Consider the following 20,217-nt stretch of genomic DNA (forward strand, 5'->3'; position numbering starts at 1 on the left):
GAACTAGAGAGCATAGGTTTAGGGTGAGAGGGGAAAGATATAAAAAAGATCTAAGGGGCAACGTTTTCACACAGAGGGTGGTTAATGTTTGGAATGCGCTGCCTGTGGGAGTGGTAGAGTCGGAATCATTGGCGACCTTTAAGCGGCATTTGGATAGGTACATGGATGGGTACTTAATCTAGGTTAGAAGTTCGGCACAACATCGTGGGCCGAAGGGCCTGTTCTGTGCTGTATTGTTCTATGTTCTATGTTCTATGTTCTAATTGTCTGCTCCCTCTGCCCATTTGCTCAGTAAGGGAATTAACTCACTTTGTGGGGGACCTATGAAATAGAATCCCATTGAACGAACCTCTGAGAAAACATGGCAACACGGTGTCCTTCAACTCAACAAACAGCATGTGCTTCTGCAGTTTGTTAAACTGTGAGAACTCCTTAGTCCACACAACTGCCTGTTATTAGATTCACAATCCATTACAAAGATGGAGAGAGTTAGATACATTTCCACACTGAAGTAGTATTCACTGGACAACTATGGTGGAGCTGGCTTGAAATACTTCAGAAAAATTCTCTCAAGTGGTATTTATCAATCTACATCTTGTGGACAAAAAGGCTGTCACTTTATGTCATACTACACAGATTAGTTCATCAATCATCTAGAAAATTAACTGATTTGTTACATAAGACACATTTCAACCACTTTGGTATGGTGAAAGATGTCAGTTGGATTGTCCCATGGATGAAGGACTCATAGCTTCCATTGTGATGGGTACTGATTTGTCTCACAGAAACTTGCAAAATATTATGTTCACCTTTTGTGAATATTTCTAATGTGTGTCAGTCTTGTGAAAATGATATGCGTCACCTACTGATGCGATGTGCAAACCTATCCTGACAGACATTTAGTTCTGTACACAATCTAGATTTCAAGTATTCCTATACTCGCATGATGTAAAATTATTTGAATAAAAAGTTGCGAGAGAGCAAACTTATCTTCAAATGCTATGTGGAAAAGATGAACATATTGTGGCTATTTTTCCACTGGATTTTAGATCTATTTGACTATAAAAAAAGCAAAATAAATAATTTAGTTTTACATGTATCACCTCTTCTGTGACTTTTCTCAAGGCCAATATTCAGGTCACTGATGATTAGGTTCCTAGAGGAATGACAACTTTTGTGTTTTTTTAAGCTGTAAAAGTGAAGTTTGATATCTTCTTATACTTTGCACTATTCCTTCTTACCCTCACATCCACAACTTGTCATCAATCCCAAGACTATGTTTTATCCCTGGTACAGGAAGCTTTGTGAGAAAACATCTGTGGTATATACCAATGCAACCACCTGCATTTCAGAGAATAGAATCAAGATAAATATTTTGAATAATTCCTGCCTGTCAAGGAAATGTTTCATGAGATCTAGCGATTTACGCTCCCAGTCTTGAAATCGATGGAACAGTTTGGGAATACACAGGACAATCTTCACAGTTTGTGCTGCAAGTGGGAATCCTGACTGTGAGTCATGTATTTTAGGAAATTATTGAAGCACCAATCCCCATTTTACAGACGTTAAAACTAATTGTTGGAAAACTGCACATTCTGCCCATGGATTCCAAACATGGAGCAATAGGAGGATCTCCAGTTATGTTTGAACTCCAGTTCAGAGGGGAGGACTTCATATGGAGGACCTGTACTTGCCCATGCACCATGTTTTTGCCTCCAGTCCCGCAATCAAATGATTTGAAATAATAAAAGGAATAAGTTCTTGTTCAAAACAAACATATATCCACAAAAAGATCAGCATGATCTTATTGAATGGTGGAGCAGGCTTGAAGGGCCAGATGGCCTAGTCCTGCTCCCAGTTCTTACGATCTTATAAACCACATGAGCATACTACATATTTAAATTTCACAAGCATTTGCTGCCCTGTCTATTTCAAGTTGAAAAGAATTTGAAGAATTTTGAATGTAGAGTGTTCTCAGAGTATTCATGTAATTTTATACATATCTATTGAGACTTTTCTCACAGGATAAGCAAAGGGCAAAGAGCAAATAAGGACATAGGGTGATCTGAAACACTGAGGATTAAAAGACAGAAAGAATGGCCCACAGAGAACGAGGAACAAAAATATGGACAGCTGGTCAGATTCCAAGTGGAGAGTGAGTGATGCAAGTTCAATAGCCTTTCCAAGAAGGAGTCCAGGAAGTGAATAATTGGAAAATTTTGGATGCCCAAGGGGGAGAAAGACAAACTGTAGTGGGTTCAGTGGATTGAAAATATGTTGTTAGGCCTTACAGAGAAAGAAGGAACAACTTGCATACATACTGGGTCTTAAAATTATGTATTTGTCTTCCAAAGATTAGTGAGTCAATTGGCGGAGAACTGCAAACGCAGCTGAGGAAGAATTCAACATTCTCATTCCCTGTAAGTGTTGTGGGGTATAGTGAATATCAACCAATGCCAAAACTGGTCATTAAGATTTGTTTCCCTTCACAATATCTGTTTGGTTGCTTTATGCACTCGAAACACTGAAAAGTTTTAAAGCTGATGTTTCAAAATCATACCGAATCAGTCCAAAATAGCCAAAAAATATTAAAATTGGAAATAGATGCTACAATTCAAAGGAATATTTGTTAGACAGTTGAAGATGATTTGCAGCCTTCCACTCCCTCCACAGTGACAGTCATTTTACAGTAATGAGTCCTATTGGATCTTTGTAAGATTGGTGGGCTAACCATGGTTATGACTATATACACAAAGGAAACTGTGAGTTCACACTGCTTCTTGCTAGGTTATAATAAAGTTATTTGCAGTAATTTATATATAAGATCTGTGTGTGTGTATTGGGATCATGCAAAACAAAATTGCACAGAAGTGAAATGCAAAATTTGCATGAATGTTTGGTCATGTACTTCATCTCAAACGATCAGCATTTTTGATGGTTGTCAAGTTATATATCATTCGTGATTATTTAACACTGAAAGTGTAACATTCCAAAATGACCATTTTTCCATTGGATAATGATAGGATTAATTTATGTTGCTGATACATCAGTAGTAGAATTTCTCATTCAATGTGGCATATTCCTGTCAGTCCTGCTGCTAAATCATTTTGTTGCAGTCACAAAATCTAACATAGTACACAGATTCTACACATTGAGGGGAGGGATGGAGCAGAATGTTACAAGTTCCCTTGTTGGTGGCATTCCTAACATTAAAACCTTTCAGTCCTTTAAAACCTAGTAAATGGCCCAAATGTTTCTGCAGACATTTTGAGGTGTCAAGTCAGTTTTAAACTTAAAACAATCAACAAATTCTCGTTACACCAGGTTCCCTAAAAGTTCTATTTTCTTGTTTTATGCAGAAGAGCCCTGACCTTTGTATTTATCTGACTATGCTCTACAGAGAAAACAATCTGTGTCTGAGGCTATTTTATTTGCCAACACGACACTTGTCATTCATTGTAAATGAAAACAGTGCCTTTGTTGGGTAAAGCGACAGTACTAAGTTACTTGGTTACTTGCTTAACTTGCAGACATTATACTTGAATTGCTGTGAAGAACACACACGTAAACTTGCTTGGATGTTTACATAAAGATTCTTCACTGTGCCTTATTTCAAATATATTTTAACTATAAATGGAGATATTTCTCCCAGGTCAAACGTAATAGTCATTGAAAATTATTGGCTTCTTCATCACGAAGCTAGAGCAGATTGCCACTGCACTGCATTACCAACTTACTGCACTATCAAAAAAAGTTATAAAATGGTAACAAATCAATCTCACACCTAAGTTAAATCTAAATATTATAGCTAATGAGGTGAAGATGATAGTTTCTATGTGCATTGCAGAAATACACATCTCTCTCTGTACTACCATCTTGAAGCCATTGATTTAGGTGTTCCAGGAATTCCTTTCCATAACTGCCTTTCACAATCTTCACAAATGCATTGAGGCAGTAAAAGCTGGCCAATCAAGGTCAAATTTTAAAAAACAAACTTTCATAGGATGTAGGCATAATGGGCAAGGTCAGCATTTGTTGTCAGTCCCTGATTAACCTTCAACAAAGGGGCCAGCTTGCCTATTTCAGAGAACAAAATTAGTGAGCAAAATTAGGGCGCATGGTATTGGGGGCAAAGTACTGGCTTGGATTGAAAATTGGTTGGCTGACAGGAAACAAAGACTAGTGATAAACGGCTCCCTTTCGGAATGGCAGGCAGTGACCAGTGGGGTACTGCAGGGATCAGTGCTGGGACAGCAGCTTTTTACAATATATATTAATTATATAGAAGATGGTATTAATAGTAACATTAGCAAATTTGCTGATGATACAAAGCTGGGTGGCAGGGTGAAATGTGAGGAGGATGTCAGGAGATTACAGGGTGGCCTTCATAACGAGGGATTGAGTATAGAAGCAAAGAGGTTCTTCTGCAGCTGTACAGGGCCCTGGTGAGACCGCACCTGAAATATTGTGTGCAGTTCTCGTCTCCAAATTTGAGGAAAGACATTCTGGCTATTGAGGGAGTGCAGCGTAGGTTCACGAGGTCAATTCCTGGAATGGTGGGACTATTTTATGTTGAAAGATTGGAGGGACTGGGCTTGTACACCCTTGAGTTTAGAAGACTGAGAGGGGATCTGATTGAGATGTATAAGATTATTAAAGGATTGGACACTCTGCAGGCAGGAAACATGTTACCGCTGATAGGTGAGTCCCGAACCAGAGGACACAGCTTAAAAATAAGGGGTAGGCCATTTAGGACAGAGATGAGGAGAAACTTCTTCACACAGAGAGTGGTGGGTGTGTGGAATGCTCTGCCCCAGAAGGCAGTGGAAGCCGAGTCTCTGGACTCGTTTAAGAAAGAGTTGGATAGAGCTCTCAAGGATAGTGGAATCAAGGGTTATGGAGATAAGGCAGGAACAGGATATTGTATTGAGGATGATTAGCCATGATCATAATGAATGGTAGTGCAGGCTCGAAGGGCAGAATGGCCTACTCCTGCATTTATTGTCTATTAACACCCACATTGCTATCAGTTTAGAGTCACATGCAGGCCAGACAATGTAATAGTGGCAGATTCTTTTCCGAAAAGGTAAGTTTTTAATTCAGATTTTTAATCGAATTTAAACTCCAGCAGGTGATTTGGTGGTATTTGAATCAGTGTCTTTATAGCATTAGCCTGGGCCACCAGATTATGAACCCAGTGACATTACCGTTATGCCATTACTTCCCCACGTCTGATCCTGACCCTCTTCTCAACAGTTCATACATATTTACACATTCTGTGCTGATTAATTGAGTAAATATTGAGAAATTCCTCCTCTCTTTAGGCCAGGATGTTGAAGGCCATCTGAGGCATTGTCACTGATGCTGGCTCTGAACTTGGTTAATGACAACATAGAGTGAGAATCCAACCTGGGTTGCTTTGCTCTGAATGATCATTATACATTCACTTTGCCAAATGAGCAATGGGCAACTTCCATCTCTAAATATTTTTATGACCTCATTGCTCAGTCTCGGACAGCATCTTTCATCATGGTTCTAAATAATCAGTTTGTTAGTCACAAAGGTACAGAAGCACTATAAAAGTGTTGAGGCAAATGCACAATAACAGTACAAAGTTTCAGTCACAGAGTCTTCTGAAACACCAGTTTTGTGGTGCTGGAAACTTTTATGCTGCATTACTTTAAAAAAAGGACAATGTCTTTCTTACAGCTGTGCATATACCTCTTGTATGCTTATCAAAATAAATTGAAGGATTCAACCTTAAAATGAGCTCCTATGGAGCTCTTGTTGGAAGAATGTGAATAGGAGCCATGAAAAATAAGATTTCTTTTACATACAGGAGAGAAGCCAGTCACTTCGCACAGCATAGGAAGTCTCAGCTGCCAAAAGAAATTAAAATTGTCAACTCTTTGACATCCAATACCTATCCCCTGTATTGTAAGGGTTTGAGAAAAGGGTCCCTTTGTGACTTGAAGAACATTCTCAACTTCTGACCATCAAGTTGACATGATTTATGATATTTTGTGATACTTCAGAGACAGAATAAAATACCAGAATAACAGGATAGGTTGGATTCAAAGTTCTTTACATAACACAAGGACAATTCTGCAGTGGAACAAAGACCTTCTAAGCTCCTATGTTTAACAGGACAGTGTTTAGCTTCTTAGGCGGAGGACATTTTGCATTTCTTGTAGTTCACTTTCGGCATTTGTGTCCTAGATGAAGAGAAAGAACAGAACTGTAATATCTGGAAACATGCAACTTTTGCATTAGAGAAACAGGAGCCTGAGAAACTCAAAGACCACTTAATTATAGCCAGTGGGCAGGAGAAAACAACAGTGGGCAAAGAGGGCTTCAGGGACAGAATATCGGAAGGCAATGTCAACCGACCACCATTATCAACCCCTTCTTCACCCTCACATTTCAATTGATTGTATGGGTGGAATATCAGAACAACCAGAGTCAGAGTTTCTGAATGACAGAAGAACTACAGAGTAAGTTGACAGTACAATGAAGGAGAGAATGTATATGAAACATATCGCAGGTTAATCGTACATGTGAGAACCAGGCTAAATGTAGGAAGTTCAAAGAGGCGGTGGACAAGAAAATGAGATGAGAGAGGGTGCAGTAAGATGTAGTGCCTGTTTAATTATAATATTATACAATTAATAATTGGACCTTTCAAAATGGATCACAGCAACTCACAAAATGGCTCTCAAAAGTCACATGATTACCCTTGAGGATTGAGCTGGCACTGAGGCAAGACTACTAATCTCAGGAAGAAATCATAAGAGACCTTGTTGAAATTCAAAAAAACCAACTAAACAGAAACTTCCAGACAAAGGTTTATCTGGAGGTGTGAGCAGCTCATCCTAGCTCACTGCAACTTGCCAATAAGAACTACCTAAATTGAAGGATGAGACAGTTAAGAACTAATTAGCTTGATAAGATGACAATAGGTGGTACTACAACCCAGACCAAAGCAACTCAGCAGATAATATGGAAGCATGATGTGTCAGTTTTAGGACAGCAGCCATCTTAAGTTTAATTTGTATGAAAATCTGAGAGACTCTATTTTAAAATAAAACCTGTCACATTTGAAGATGGTTCTGGTTTGTTGGAGGTAAGTCATTTCAGCTCCATGTAATTCTGCAGGAGTTCCTCAGAGTAGTGCGCTAGGCCCAAACATCTTCAACTGCTTCATCAATGACTTTCCCTTCATCATAAGGTGAGAAGTGGGGATGTTCACTGATGATTGCACAATGTTCAGCACCATTTGTGACTCCCTCAGATACTGAAGCAGTCCATGTCCAAATGCAACAAGATCTGGACAATATCCAAGCTTGGGCTGACAAATGACAATTAACATTTGCGCCACACAAATGCCAGACAATGGGGAGAAAGGAACGAGAACCATACTCCTAGACCAACAAGCCATGAACATTTCAAATGGTTTCCTCCTTCAAAGATTGCAATTTCCCCTCCCATGTGGTTGACGATGCCCTTCAGCATAACTCTTCCATTTCCCACACCTCCCAATGCAATAAGGACAGAACCCCCCCTGGTCCTCACCTTCCACCCCACTAACCTCCGTATACATTGCATTCATCCTCCACCACTTCCACCATCTCCATACAAACTCCACCACTACTATTATATTTCCCTCCCCACCCCTATCAGTATTTTGGAGAGACCATTCCCTCTGCGACTCCCTTGTCAGATCCATGCCTCCCACCCCCCGCCAACATCAGCCCACACCCAACTCCCGGCACCTTCATCTGCCACCGCAAGAATTGCAAAACCTGTGCCCACACCTCCACCCTCACCTCCATCCAAGGCCCCAAAGGAAATTTCCACATCCGACAGAAATCTACCTGTACTTCCACAAATGCCATGCACTGTATCCGTTACCGATGTGGTCTCCTCTACATTGGGGAGACAGGTTGCCAACTTGCGGATTGTTTCAGAGAACATCTCTGGGATACCGTCACCAACCAACTCCACCGCCCTGTGGCCAAATACTTTAACTCATCCTCCCATTCCACCAAGGACATGCAGCATGTGCTGGGTCTCCTTCGTCACCAAACCCTAACCACCCGATGCCTGGAGGAAGAATGCCTCATCTTCTGCCCTGGGACACTGCAACCACACAGGATCAATGTAGATTTCACCAGTTTTCTCATCTCCCCTCCCCCCACCTTATCCCGGTCCCAAGCCTCCAACTCGGCACCGCCCTCTTGACCTCTCCATTGTCTTTCCCCTCTATCCGCCCCACCCTTCTTGCCTACCTATCATCTGCTCTCCCACCTTCATCTACCTATTGCATTCTCAGCTACCTTGCCCCAGCCCCACCCTCCTCCCATTTATCTCTCAGCCCCCGGCCCACAAGCCTCATTCCTGATGAAAGGCTCATGCCCAAAATGTCGATTCTCCTGCTCCTTGGATGCTACCTGACCTGCTGTGCTTTTCTAGCACCATACTCTCGACAAATGCCAGACAATGTCCATCTCCAAACAATCAAACAATCACGTGAACTGTAGCTACTCAAGAAGACAGCTCACCACCAACACCTTCTCAAAGGCAACAAGAGTTGGGCAATAAATGCTGGCCAGCCAGCAAGACCTAGGCCCCACAAATGAATTTTTAAAAAAGAATACCTCACATCAACCTACTTCTACCACTAGATGGAGGCAAATAAAACTTGAGGAGAGTGTAATTTTAAACACAAACAGAAATTGCTGGCATTCATTGACATTCATTGTGTTACCATCACTTAATCACTCATTATCAACATACCTGGAGGTTATCATTGATCAGAAACACACCACGTTAACACAGTGGCTACAAGAGCAGAACAGAGGCAAGGAATACGGAGATGAGTAACTCACCTCCTGACTCTCCAAAGCCAGTCCACCATCTACAAAGCACAAGTCAAGAATGTGATGGAATACTTCCCACTTAGCTGGCTGGGTGCAGCACAACAATACTCAAGAAATTTGACACCATCCAAGATAAAGCAGCCTGCTTGATTTGGCACCATGTCTGCAAGCATCCACACCCTCCACCACCAAAGCTCAGTTAAGAGCAATGTGAACTATCAACAAGATACACTGCAGAAATTCACCAAAGATCCTCAGACAGCACCTTCCAAATACACAACCACTTCCTTCTAGAAGGACAAGGGCAGCAGATACATGAGAATACCACCACCTGAAAGTTCCCCTCCAAGCCACTCACCATCCTGACTTGGAAAGCTATCAATGTTCCTTCATTGCCACTGGGTCAAAATCCTGGCCCTCCCTAATAGCATTGTAGGTCTACATACAACATGTGAACTGTAGCTGCTCAAGAAGACAGCTCACTACCAACACCTTCTCAAAGGCAACAAGAGTTGGGCAATAAATGCTGGCCAGCCAGCAAGACCTAGGCCCCACAAATGAATTTTTAAAAAAGAATGCCTCACAGCAACCTACTTCTACCACTAGATGGAGGCAAATAAAACTTGAGGAGAGTGTAATTTTAAACACAAACAGAAATTGCTGGAAAAGCTCAGCAGGTCTGGCAGTATCTCTGAAGGGTCACTAGACATTAACTTTGCTTTCTTTCCACAGATGATGTCAGACCTGCTGAGTTTTTCCAGCAATTTCTGTCCGTGTTTCTGATTTCCAGAATCTTTCTTTTTTATTGATTTGTGGGATGTGGGTATTGCTGGCTGGCCAGCATTGATAGCCCATTTCTATTTGCCCTTGAGAAGGTGATGGTGCCTTCTTGAATCGCTGCAGTCCACTTGCTGTGGGTTGACCCACAATGCCATTAGGGAGGGAATTCCAGAATTTTGACCAATTACTGTGAAGGAACAACGGTATATTTCAAGTCAGGTGGTGCATGACTTGTAGGGGAACTTGCAGGTGGTGGTCTTTCCAAATACCTGTTGCCCTTGTCCTAATAGGTGGAAGTGGTTGTGGGTTTAGAAGGCGCATCTTGTAGATAATACACATCGCTGCTACTGAGCTACCAATGGTGAAGGGATCAAATGTTTGTAGATGTGGTGTCAATCAAGTGCGTTGCTTTGTCCTGGATGGTGTCAAGCTTCATGAGTGTTGTTGGAGCTGCACCCATCCAGGCAAGTGGGGAGTATTTCATCACACTTGTGGCTTGTAGATGTTGGATAGACTTTGGGGTGTCAGGAAGTGAGTTACTCACTGCAGTATCCCTCGTCTATGACCTGCTCTTGTAGCCACTATGTTTATGTGGCGAGTTCAGATGAGTTTCTGGTCATTGGTAACCCCAAGGACGTTGACAGTGGGGGATTCAATGATGGTAATATCATTGAATGTCAAAGGGTGGTGTTGAGAGTGTCTCTTAATGGTGATGGTCATTGTCTGGCATTTGTGTGGTGTGAATGTTACTTGCCACTTGTCAGCCCAAGCCTGGATATTGTCCAGATCTTGTTGCTTTTGAGCATGGTCTGCTTCAGTATCTGAGGAGTCGTGAATGGTGCTGAACACTGTGCAACACTTCTGATCTTATCTGCACTTCTCTTTTTTTTTGTTGTGTATAATTTTAACATTGGCTGTATTAACGCTGGATGAGGGGCCCTTGTTACATAGTGCTGGTTTCCCTACCTTTGGGCCAGGAGGCTCAAGCTCACGTCCCACTTACTCCAAAGGTGTGTCATAACAACTCTGAATAGGTTGTTTAGAAAGTATCTTCTTATTTATACTGGAGAGCTCGGCCATTGTAGTACAGTAGCATTGTTCCTACTTGTGAACCAAAAGACTCCAGTTCATGTTCCCCTCCAAAGGTGTGTAATACCATCTCTAACCAGATCAATTATAAAATATCTATAGTCCAACTGAGTATAGAGCAAGCAGAACATATTTGCTTTCGACGATATGTGGGGAATTTATTAGATGTCTGCATGGGATGATTGATAGACTCTCTCAGTGCAAAGTTACAAGAATATCATGGATCCAAGACTTACTGGGATTTTATTTGGTCTCTTGTGGTGCAATAGTGGTGTCCCTACTTCTGATCCAGGAGATCTAGTTCAAGTTCCACTGTTCCAATGTGTATCTGAACAGATACATTTTTTAAAAAGTCCATCCTTCCTTAGTGATGAGATCAAACCTATGAATGAGGTCGTCTCATATAAAGATATAATTCGAAATGGGTGGAAGAACATAGACAGACTTATGTGTAGAAATTAATGAAGGTACATGGGATCATATGCTTAGGATCATTTATACATGGAGGCCCACAGCACAAAGGCAAATAAGTTGCACTGAAGTTTTCTAAACCTTTCTCAGGTGGGTTGTGTTCCTGATGTCTGTCTCAATTAGAGTTGCAAACCCAGTGGCCATGAAGGGATATCAGAACCAATGTTCCAGAGGTTGCAAATTAAGAACCTGTTTCTAGGAACCCTTTTCAATTAGAGTTAGTAGCTGAAATCCAGTGTGGGAAAGTCAATTCAGTGTGGTTTATGGATAGTGCAGTTAATTTCCTTCACAGGGATGGCGCAGCTGAGAGGCAAGAAACAGGAGCGGAAATGGCACCTTCAGGCATTTTCAGTAGAAAGCAGACGCTATGGCCAACTTAGCAGAAACTTCAATCAACAATGATGTGAAGGAGCTGGTGTTGGGCTAAGATGGACAAAGTTAAAAATTACACAACACCAGGTTGTAGTCCAACAGGTTTATCTGGAAGCACTAGCTTGCAGAGCGCTGCTCCTTCATCAGGTGGTGGTGCTCTGAAAGCTAATGCTTCAAAATAAACCTGTTGGATTGTAACCTAGTGCTGTGTGATTTTTAACCGCAATCAATAAGACACAGTTGCAGGTCTTCTGCTGGAAAAACGTGCACCCTAGAGCCCTGCAAACATGATGCCTGCAATTTAATAGATAGTCTATTTGTGGTTCAAAACTGCCGCCGTGGATCTGCCTCATCTCTATTTCTGGTCATCTGACATTGTAGGTGATCCTGAAACTGTATGAAAAATTGTAATCTGTTTCTACAATAGGGGCTAATTGTTCCATTAAGAGTCCTAATTAGCCAGCTACTGCTATTGGGAGCTCACCTCTGGGACAAATGCCTGGAAGTGGAAACAATTAGCAGCATTGACCTCATACAAGTTGATTGAATTTTCCTCATCATTCCACCTTCAAAGTTATCTATTAGGGACTCGGAAAATTTGGCACATCGTGTTATATTTTGCACACTGCCCATTCGTAAAAATGTGAAATTATTAGAGGGAGTGGAGAAACAGTCTACAGATATAGATCCAGAAATGAGAGACTTCAGTTAAATGGTTAATATGGAGAAGCTGGGTTGTTCTTAGATTTTTAAGAGGAGTTCTGAAGGACGTATTCAAAATTATGAGGTATTATGCTTGTCCCCAACTATCCTTGAGAAGGTGTTGATGAACTACTTTCTACAGTTTGTGAGGTGCTTCAGATAGGGGTTTCCAGGATTTTGACTCAGAGAGAATGAAGCAACAGCGGTTCAGTTTCATGTCAGATTGGTAAGAGACTAGGAAGGGAACTTGCAGGTTGTGGTATCTGCTGTCTTTGTTTTTTTAGGTAGTAGGGGCCACACATTTGGAAGATGCAGCAATAGAGGTTTTGTGATTATCAGAAGAATCAGAAGAAGATAACATGAAGACATTTTTACATATGTGTAGTCAGGAGTTAAAATAAACTGTCCAAGATTAGTGGAGGCAGAATCAGTCATCTTTGAAATAGGGAACTGCATAATCATTTGAAGAGGAAAAGTTCTTACAATAGGGAAAGGGTAGTGGAGCAGAACTAACTGAATTGTGCTTGCAAAAAAATGACACAGATATGAAGAGACAAGTGGCATCCTGTGTTGTAACCATTCTATGGTAATACAGTACTGGCAGTCCTTTTGTGTTAGAAAAGACTTTATGTACTGTCAAAAACTGTGACTCAGCTGGTTAGTTGAGTGGCAGTCAATGAAAATCATAACTGAGCTGTTTACGGGTTTACGGTCTTCGCTCACATCTGCACATGTATACACTTCCAAAAAAAAAGGTCACAGGAAAGACCTGAGGATAGGCAATACTTACTAAGTTTGTTTCTCTATGGAGTACAAAAGATTAGGGAGTGATTTAATTGCTGTTTTCCAGCTTTTGAATGGAATTGATAGGAGAGATAAAGAGAAACTTTTTCTGCAGATGGGGGAGTCTAAACCAAAGAGCCATTACTTTAAAATCAGAGACAGACTGTTCTAAAGGGAGGTAAGAAAACACTTCTGCTCACAAAATGTGGAACTTCCATCCATTAAAAACAGGAGGTACATTAGGATACAGAACCAAGGTGGGATAGGATATGGATCAGCTGTGATCTCACTGAATGGCAGAACAGGCTTAAAGATTTGAATGGTGATCCTTTTTTATTACATAAAAACTCTACATAGATATAAAAGAACAGTGTGGCATTCAACAAAAGACATACCAAGTGTTTCAAAACTGGTTTCTATTGCAGAACTTTAAAAGTGAAGTTCAATATTGCAAAACTGTCAAGAAAAAAATTACAATAATTTTAAATGGGCCTGTACTGACATAACTCACTTGTAAATAGTAACTTCTGTCTAATTTGATAATATGTTTTTTTCAAAGTAAAAAAGGATGCTAATCGAGTGCTGAATTATTCTTACCTCCTTAGATTTGATGGGTAATGCAGATGCTAATTCAAGCCAATGTAGGGCAGTGGCATAGCTCCCAAGATCCCTGTAGCACTATGAATACCAGAAAAGTTAAATTAGTTACAGTAAGTGGAATAGACTTGGTGAATACTATCGCCAAAATCATCTTCTGAAATTCCAATGCTAGAATGGTTCCTGCAGATTGAAAAGCAAGTATAACTCCGCTTTTTAAGAAAGAAGGAAGAGAGAAAATGGGGTTCTACAGATCTGTTAGCCTGACATTAGCAGGAGAGAAATTACTCAAGTCTTTTATCAAGGGTATTATGATGTAATTAGAAGGGCATCATAATAGTTTTCTGGAAGATACCCTATCAAAGAGATTTACAAAAGTTAAGATTAAATCACAAGTCAATTTGAGTGAATAAACCAGGACTCATTATGTTAACATAAGGGATGTGTTACCACTAAACAAGATCCTTAAGATTCAATCAGGAGAAATTTGCCCCAGTGAGATGGCAACTCAATGAAACTGAAGTGGGGTTTGTCCAGTGCTACAGCTGTGATAGGGAAGTTAGTGAAGTCAACTGTGGGGATTGGAGGCAGTATGTCTGGATGCAGAAAGGACAATAATTGTTAAAGGGAAGCGGGCGGGGAAAATAACTATGCATTGGAGAATATGGATTATTGCTTCTGTTTCAGTGAAATAAAGAAAGCCTAGTAAATACATTCCATAAAAATTCTGATGACCAATACATTGTCAGAAACTGTTAAAATTGGAAGTAGTTTAGTGGGTGATTAGGGTTAACTGATGAATTAGTTGGCCAGATAGATAAATATAAAAGGATAGCAGGTAGAATTATTGAGTGAAAGAAACTATAAACTTGAGAATTAATAAACTCCAACCACAAAGAAAGATATTTAGATTCATGTCTCATCCACTGGCTTGGATCCAAATTGACAGAAATTATTACTGTAAACTGGATAGGATGACAAAAGTATCATCATTGCTAATGCTGTGCGAGCCCCAATAGCCCTCGGTCAACCTTTTGAACCTCCTTTACATTGAACACAATTGTATCTGTACTCTTTACAATAGAGTGCAGTAATTTTATGCTTTGGCCAATTGGCATCCCAAAACCCCTTTAGCTATCCCACTGCTAAGCATACAGAAAATTTGCACTAGACTACCTTTGCAATATAGACCGAGTTCACTTTGGAATATCCTGGTTTCAATTCTTCAGCCTGTAAAGTAGAGGATAAAAATAACAACATTTGTTTACTTACAGTAGCAGATGGATTATGATTGTGAATGATTTTGCTAATGAATTTAAGCCCCTTCCGGCTAAAAGAACAATGAGGAAGAATGGCTGCTCCATTTTCTTTTTAAGTGCCCTAAATGGAGGATACTCTGAATCTCCCAGTTATTTTGTTTTACTTTACCCCCATATTACCGCCTAATTGTAGTAGTGCTTATATTTTCCCCAGCACCCATGTTGTGTGTGTGCAAGTGTGAGACACAGTGAAAGACAACAGGTGTACCAATCTTTATTCAGTTTCCACCACCAGGAAGAAAGAAAACACCTGAGTGGCCAGTGACAAGCAGTGCCCTTCACATCAGATGCTGCATGATCAAACAGTGAAGGGGGGGGGCAGGGATTAAATCAAAATAGAGTTGGAAGGGGAAATAATGCACTCAACTCCCTGTGGTGCCCACCTTTCCCTGAAAATATTGAGGGTGTTGGTGGACATCGCGTGCTCCTTCTCCAGGTACACCTGGGCTCGGACATAGCCGTGGAAGAGGGGCAGGCAACCAGTGGCTGCTCCATTAGTATTTAATAACCAATTGGTCATCAGTGAGATTGAGATGGTATTTCTGCCCCTCATGTACCATCTTAGCAATCTGAACTAGTCAGATAACCAACAGCTGTGTGATCCCAGCAGCACCACGCAAAATCAGTGATCATTGCTGGGTCTATATACTGTCCACAGTGGAGATTATCGCTGGAACTTCACACCAAGCTAAGTGGAGGAATATCACCAGCACAAAGCTGGCAGTCCCCTGCAATGTGGGGTTATGGATGGTTGTTTTGAGAGGCTGGCAACTGGTGGTAAAGGAAAACAAAATATCACCTTGCAGTTAATGCCTGCAATAGGGGAAAAGAGTCACAAAAAGGTCCCCCCTTTGCTTTATGAAAGCCTGTGCAGGTGAAGCTGCCAGCTTCCCATGTAGCATCTGCTGGATTTTAGCAGGTCCCCTGGCCTTCACAGCTGCTGCTCTGTTTTGGGAGTGGTGGTCTGAAATCCAGCTGAACAGGTTAAGATTACTTCTGGAAAAAGACAGGGAATGATCAAAGGCAAGAACATACAAGAGGAAGAGACCTCCTTTTACTAAGTCAAAAAAAGCTCTCTGTCCCAGATAGGATGAAATATTTTCATAATCTATAATTGCAGGTGAGGTGCCGGATGACTGCAGAGTGGCTAATGTTGTGCCTTTGTTTAAGAAGGGATGTAAGGAGAAGCCTGAGAACTATAGACCTGAGAGTCTGACTTTGGTCGTAGGTAAGTTATTGGAAGTGATTCGGAAAGATATGATTTATATACATTTGTAGAGGCAAGAAATGTTTAGGGATAATCAGCATAGTTTTGTATGAGGAAATCATGTCTCACAAACTTAATTAAGTTTTCTGAGAAAGTAACCAAGAAGATTGATGACAGCAAAGTGGTGGACATTGTTTACCCGGACTTTAGTAAAGTCTTTGGTAAGGTTCTGCATGGTAGATTAATTAGAAAATTAGATCGCATGAGATTCGGGGTGAGCTTGCCAATTGGAATCAAAATTTGATTAATGGCAGGAGACAGAGAGTGATGGTGGAGGATTGTTTATTGGACTGGAGGCCTGTGACCAGTAATGTTCCACAGGGATCAGTAATCTGTCCACTTTTGTTTGTCATTTATATAAATTCTTTATATGAAAATAAAGAAGGCACGGTTAGTAAGTTTGTGGATGACACCAAAATTGGTGGTATAGTGAACAGTAAAGAAGGTTATCTAAGGTTACAAAGAGATCTTGATCAATTGGGTTAATGGGTTGAGAGCAGCAGATGGAGCATAATTATGATAAACGTGAGATATTGTATTTTGGTGAAACAAGCAAAGGCAAAACCTTCACAATTCAAAGTAGGCCCTCGGGTAGTGTTGTAGAACAGAGAGACTAAGGGTTCAGTTACATAATTCTTTGAAGTTTGTGATGCGTATAGATAGGGTGGTTAAGAATATCTTTAGCATGTTTGCCTTCATTGCTTAGACCTTTGAGTGTCAGTGTTGGAATGTTACGCTGATGTTGTACAGAACGTTGGTGAGGCCTCTTCTGGACTACTGTGTGCCATTCTGGTCACTCTGCTTTAGGGAATATATCATGAAACTGAGGAATGTTCAGAAGAGATTTACCAGGATGTTGCCAGGAATGGAAGGTTTGAGTTATAAAAATAGGCTGGGACTTTTTTCACGGGAGCATAGGAGGTTGAAGAGATGACCTTCTGGAGGTTTATAAAATTATAAGGTGCATAGATCAGGTGAATAGCAAGGGTCTTTTCCCTTTGGTAGGGGAGTTCAAAATAAGGGGACGCATTTTTTAAGGTGAGAGGAGAAAGTTTTCAAAATGACATAGGCACAACTCTTTTACACAGACAGTAGTTAGTGTATGAAATGAACTGCTAGAGGAAGCAGTGGATGTAGGTTCAGTTACAACATTTAAAAGACATTTGGATAAGTACATGAATAGGAAATGTTTGGAAGGATATGGGCCAAATGCAGCAAATGGGATTAGTTTAGTTTGGGAACATAGTCAGTGTGGACAGGTTGGACTGAAGGGTCTGTTTCCATGTTGTATGATTATGATAAGAGCACAAAAAAGAATCAGCACCTTTAAAGCAAAAGGAAAATATTACTTCCTGGGATTACAGAAATTATCCTGAATGCACAACCCTGCCCTTTTCTGAAAGAGATATATATAATTTTTTAATGTTTTTGATAATCATTAGCTTTTTCCCCCATTATAAGAACCTTCACATTATTAGCGATACAACATAAAAACACTAACATTTATATCAAACTAGATCTCACCTTTAAAAAGTTTTTTACAGCTTCATCAATGGTGGAACTTGGAGGTGTTCCATAGAAAGTTGCAGCTGCCTTCCTTTCGATCCAACCTAATTGCGCTACCTGCAAAAGAAAATTCAAGTACTTTGTAAAATTTTATAAAGTGATACACACCTACCATATAAACAATACTTATTTTACAAAGGTCTTTGTGGCATATTTCAAACAAACTGAACTGCTGACGTGAGAAATTATTTCAAAAACATCTTCTGAATTGATACAGCAGATAGTATTGCTGTAAATTAAATGTAACCTTTTCATATGTACAGTACTAGGATTTTTACAACTCTAGTACATGCCTCCAAAGTAACAGTCATATGTTTACACACTGCACGACGAAAGCTATTAAAAGTCACATGGCTAAAACAGAGTGTTCTAAGGAGTCTTCAAGTGGATGTTTCTAACATTTTTTTTACACTTTTGTCTTACTCTTTAATTATTACCTTATTTGTAAACTTCTGCATATTATTTAATGTGCAATTACACAGACCTACGTTGGCTTCTGGCAGTGGCATGCTTTTATTTTAAAATTCACATCCTTGTTCCTTCCCCATCTCTAGCCTTCTCCAGCAACAAAGCCCTCAGAGATCTCTGTGCTTTCCAAATTTTGCTTCCTGCACATTCACAATTTTCATTACTCCATCTTTGGTGGCTGCACCTTCAAATGCCTGGACTTTAAGCTCCTGAATTTTCTCCCTAAAACATGCAGCTTTGCTATCTCTCTTCTCATTAGATGCTTCCTAACACCTACCACTTTTACCAAGCTTTTGGCCACCTGTCCTAATGACTTCTCATGTGGCTTGGTGTCAAATGTGGTTTGGAATGCTTCTGAATTGCCTCTTAATATGTTTTACAACATTCTACATACATTAGTTACTATTACTGTGGTTATGTGGAGCAATTGAAGAAAATCTATTTTGTTCACACTTTATGAACAAAGGTTCTAACTTATAATAACAGTTTCATGTTTTTTTTTATTTCGTAACCTTTTAAAAAAAGTAATATTTCAACTGCTTACTACTCCTTTGCAATACTGACTAACACAAATTGGGACGAGAGTGAATTATTCCTAAGCCTTTGATTTGTTACTTGAAAAACAGAAGTAACTGAAAAACATCACATGAGAGCTCAGATTACTTCAGATGACAAACTGGAGTCAACGTCCCAGACTTTGCATTATAATGACTGAAAATATCAGCATCTGCCATCACAGCCTCATAATTCTGACTCACTATGAGCAATGCTACAGCAGGTCCTTGCATTTTTGCTAAGCACGTTTGTTAAAAATGTTGGATTTATGAAACTCTTGAATACAATAAAACCAGTGTTTCCACTTTATAACATTGCTCACCAACATTGAGGTTGAAATACAAATCTCGAATTAACACAATTTCATTGATAAGTCTAACAAATTTCTTGGAGGGGTGGTATCACAATGCTTGGAGTTGACGTTACATGGAGGATAAGTCCAATGCAATGTGAAACTGTAATTAAATTGTGCCCATAATTTCCCGTAGACTTCAGGGACACCTTATAAGTAGACATGGAGTGAACTGTAATATACTGGCACTGCTATTCTGCGCTGTCCATACAATAACATCGCGGAAAGAAGAGGGACAGGAATGGTTGTTGGAGGTTCCTGGTTACAGATGTTTCAGTAAGATTGGGGGGGGGGGGGTGGCGTTGCTAATTAGAAATGGTATAACGGCTGCAGAAAGGCAGTTCGAAGGGGATCTGCCTTTGGAGGTAGTATGGAGGAAGTCAGAAATAGGAAAGGAGCAGTCACCTTGTTGGGTGTTTACTATAGGCCCCCCAATAGCAGCAGAGATGTGGAGAAACAGATTGGGAAACAGATTTTGGAAAGGTGCAGAAGCCACAGGGTAGTAGTCATGGGCGATTTCAACTTCCCAAATATTGATTGGAAGCTCTTTAGATCAAGTAGATTGGACGGGGTGGTGTTTGTGCAGTGTGTCCAGGAAGCTTTTCTAACTCAGTATGTAGATTGTCCGACCAGAGGGGAGGCCATATTGGATTTGGTACTTGGTAACAAACCGGGACAAGTGATGGGTTTGTTAGTGGGTGAGCATTTTGGTGATGGTGACCACAATTCTGTCACTTTCACCTTGGTTATGGAGAGAGGTAGGTGCGTGCAACAGCGCAGGTTTTACAATTGGGGGAAGGGTAAATACGATGCTGCAAGACAGGATCTGAGGAGCATAAATTGGGAGCATAGGCTGTCAGCGAAGGATGTCATTGAAATGTGGAACTTTTTCAAGGAACAGATACGACGTGTCCTTGATATGTATGTACCTGTCAGGCAGGAAAGAGATGGTCATGTGAGGGAACCTTGGTTGACGAGGGAGGTTAAATACCTAGTAAAGAGGAAGAAGGAGGCTTA

At 40.5% G+C, this 20,217-nt stretch overlaps 1 protein-coding gene across 3 annotated transcripts in view; it reads right to left on the reverse strand.

Annotated features, from left to right (window-relative positions):
* Positions 1 to 20,217, reverse strand: part of LOC122553844 (regulator of microtubule dynamics protein 3-like) — a 266,228-nt gene that overhangs the window by 9,191 nt on the left and 236,820 nt on the right. For 2 of the 3 annotated variants that reach the window (XM_043698253.1, XM_043698251.1), the window contains exons 9-11: positions 17,784 to 17,882; positions 14,850 to 14,903; positions 13,674 to 13,754 (exon numbers count right to left, since the gene is read on the reverse strand). In XM_043698253.1, coding sequence (XP_043554188.1) covers positions 13,674 to 13,754; positions 14,850 to 14,903; positions 17,784 to 17,882 — 234 coding nt within the window. Of the gene's footprint in view, positions 1 to 6,068; positions 6,216 to 13,673; positions 13,755 to 14,849; positions 14,904 to 17,783; positions 17,883 to 20,217 lie in introns of those variants that run through there. The other variant, XM_043698252.1, reaches the window with a different exon arrangement.

Source organism: Chiloscyllium plagiosum, chromosome 10, assembly GCF_004010195.1.
Source record: "Chiloscyllium plagiosum isolate BGI_BamShark_2017 chromosome 10, ASM401019v2, whole genome shotgun sequence".
In the NCBI taxonomy this organism is placed as follows: domain Eukaryota; kingdom Metazoa; phylum Chordata; class Chondrichthyes; order Orectolobiformes; family Hemiscylliidae; genus Chiloscyllium; species Chiloscyllium plagiosum.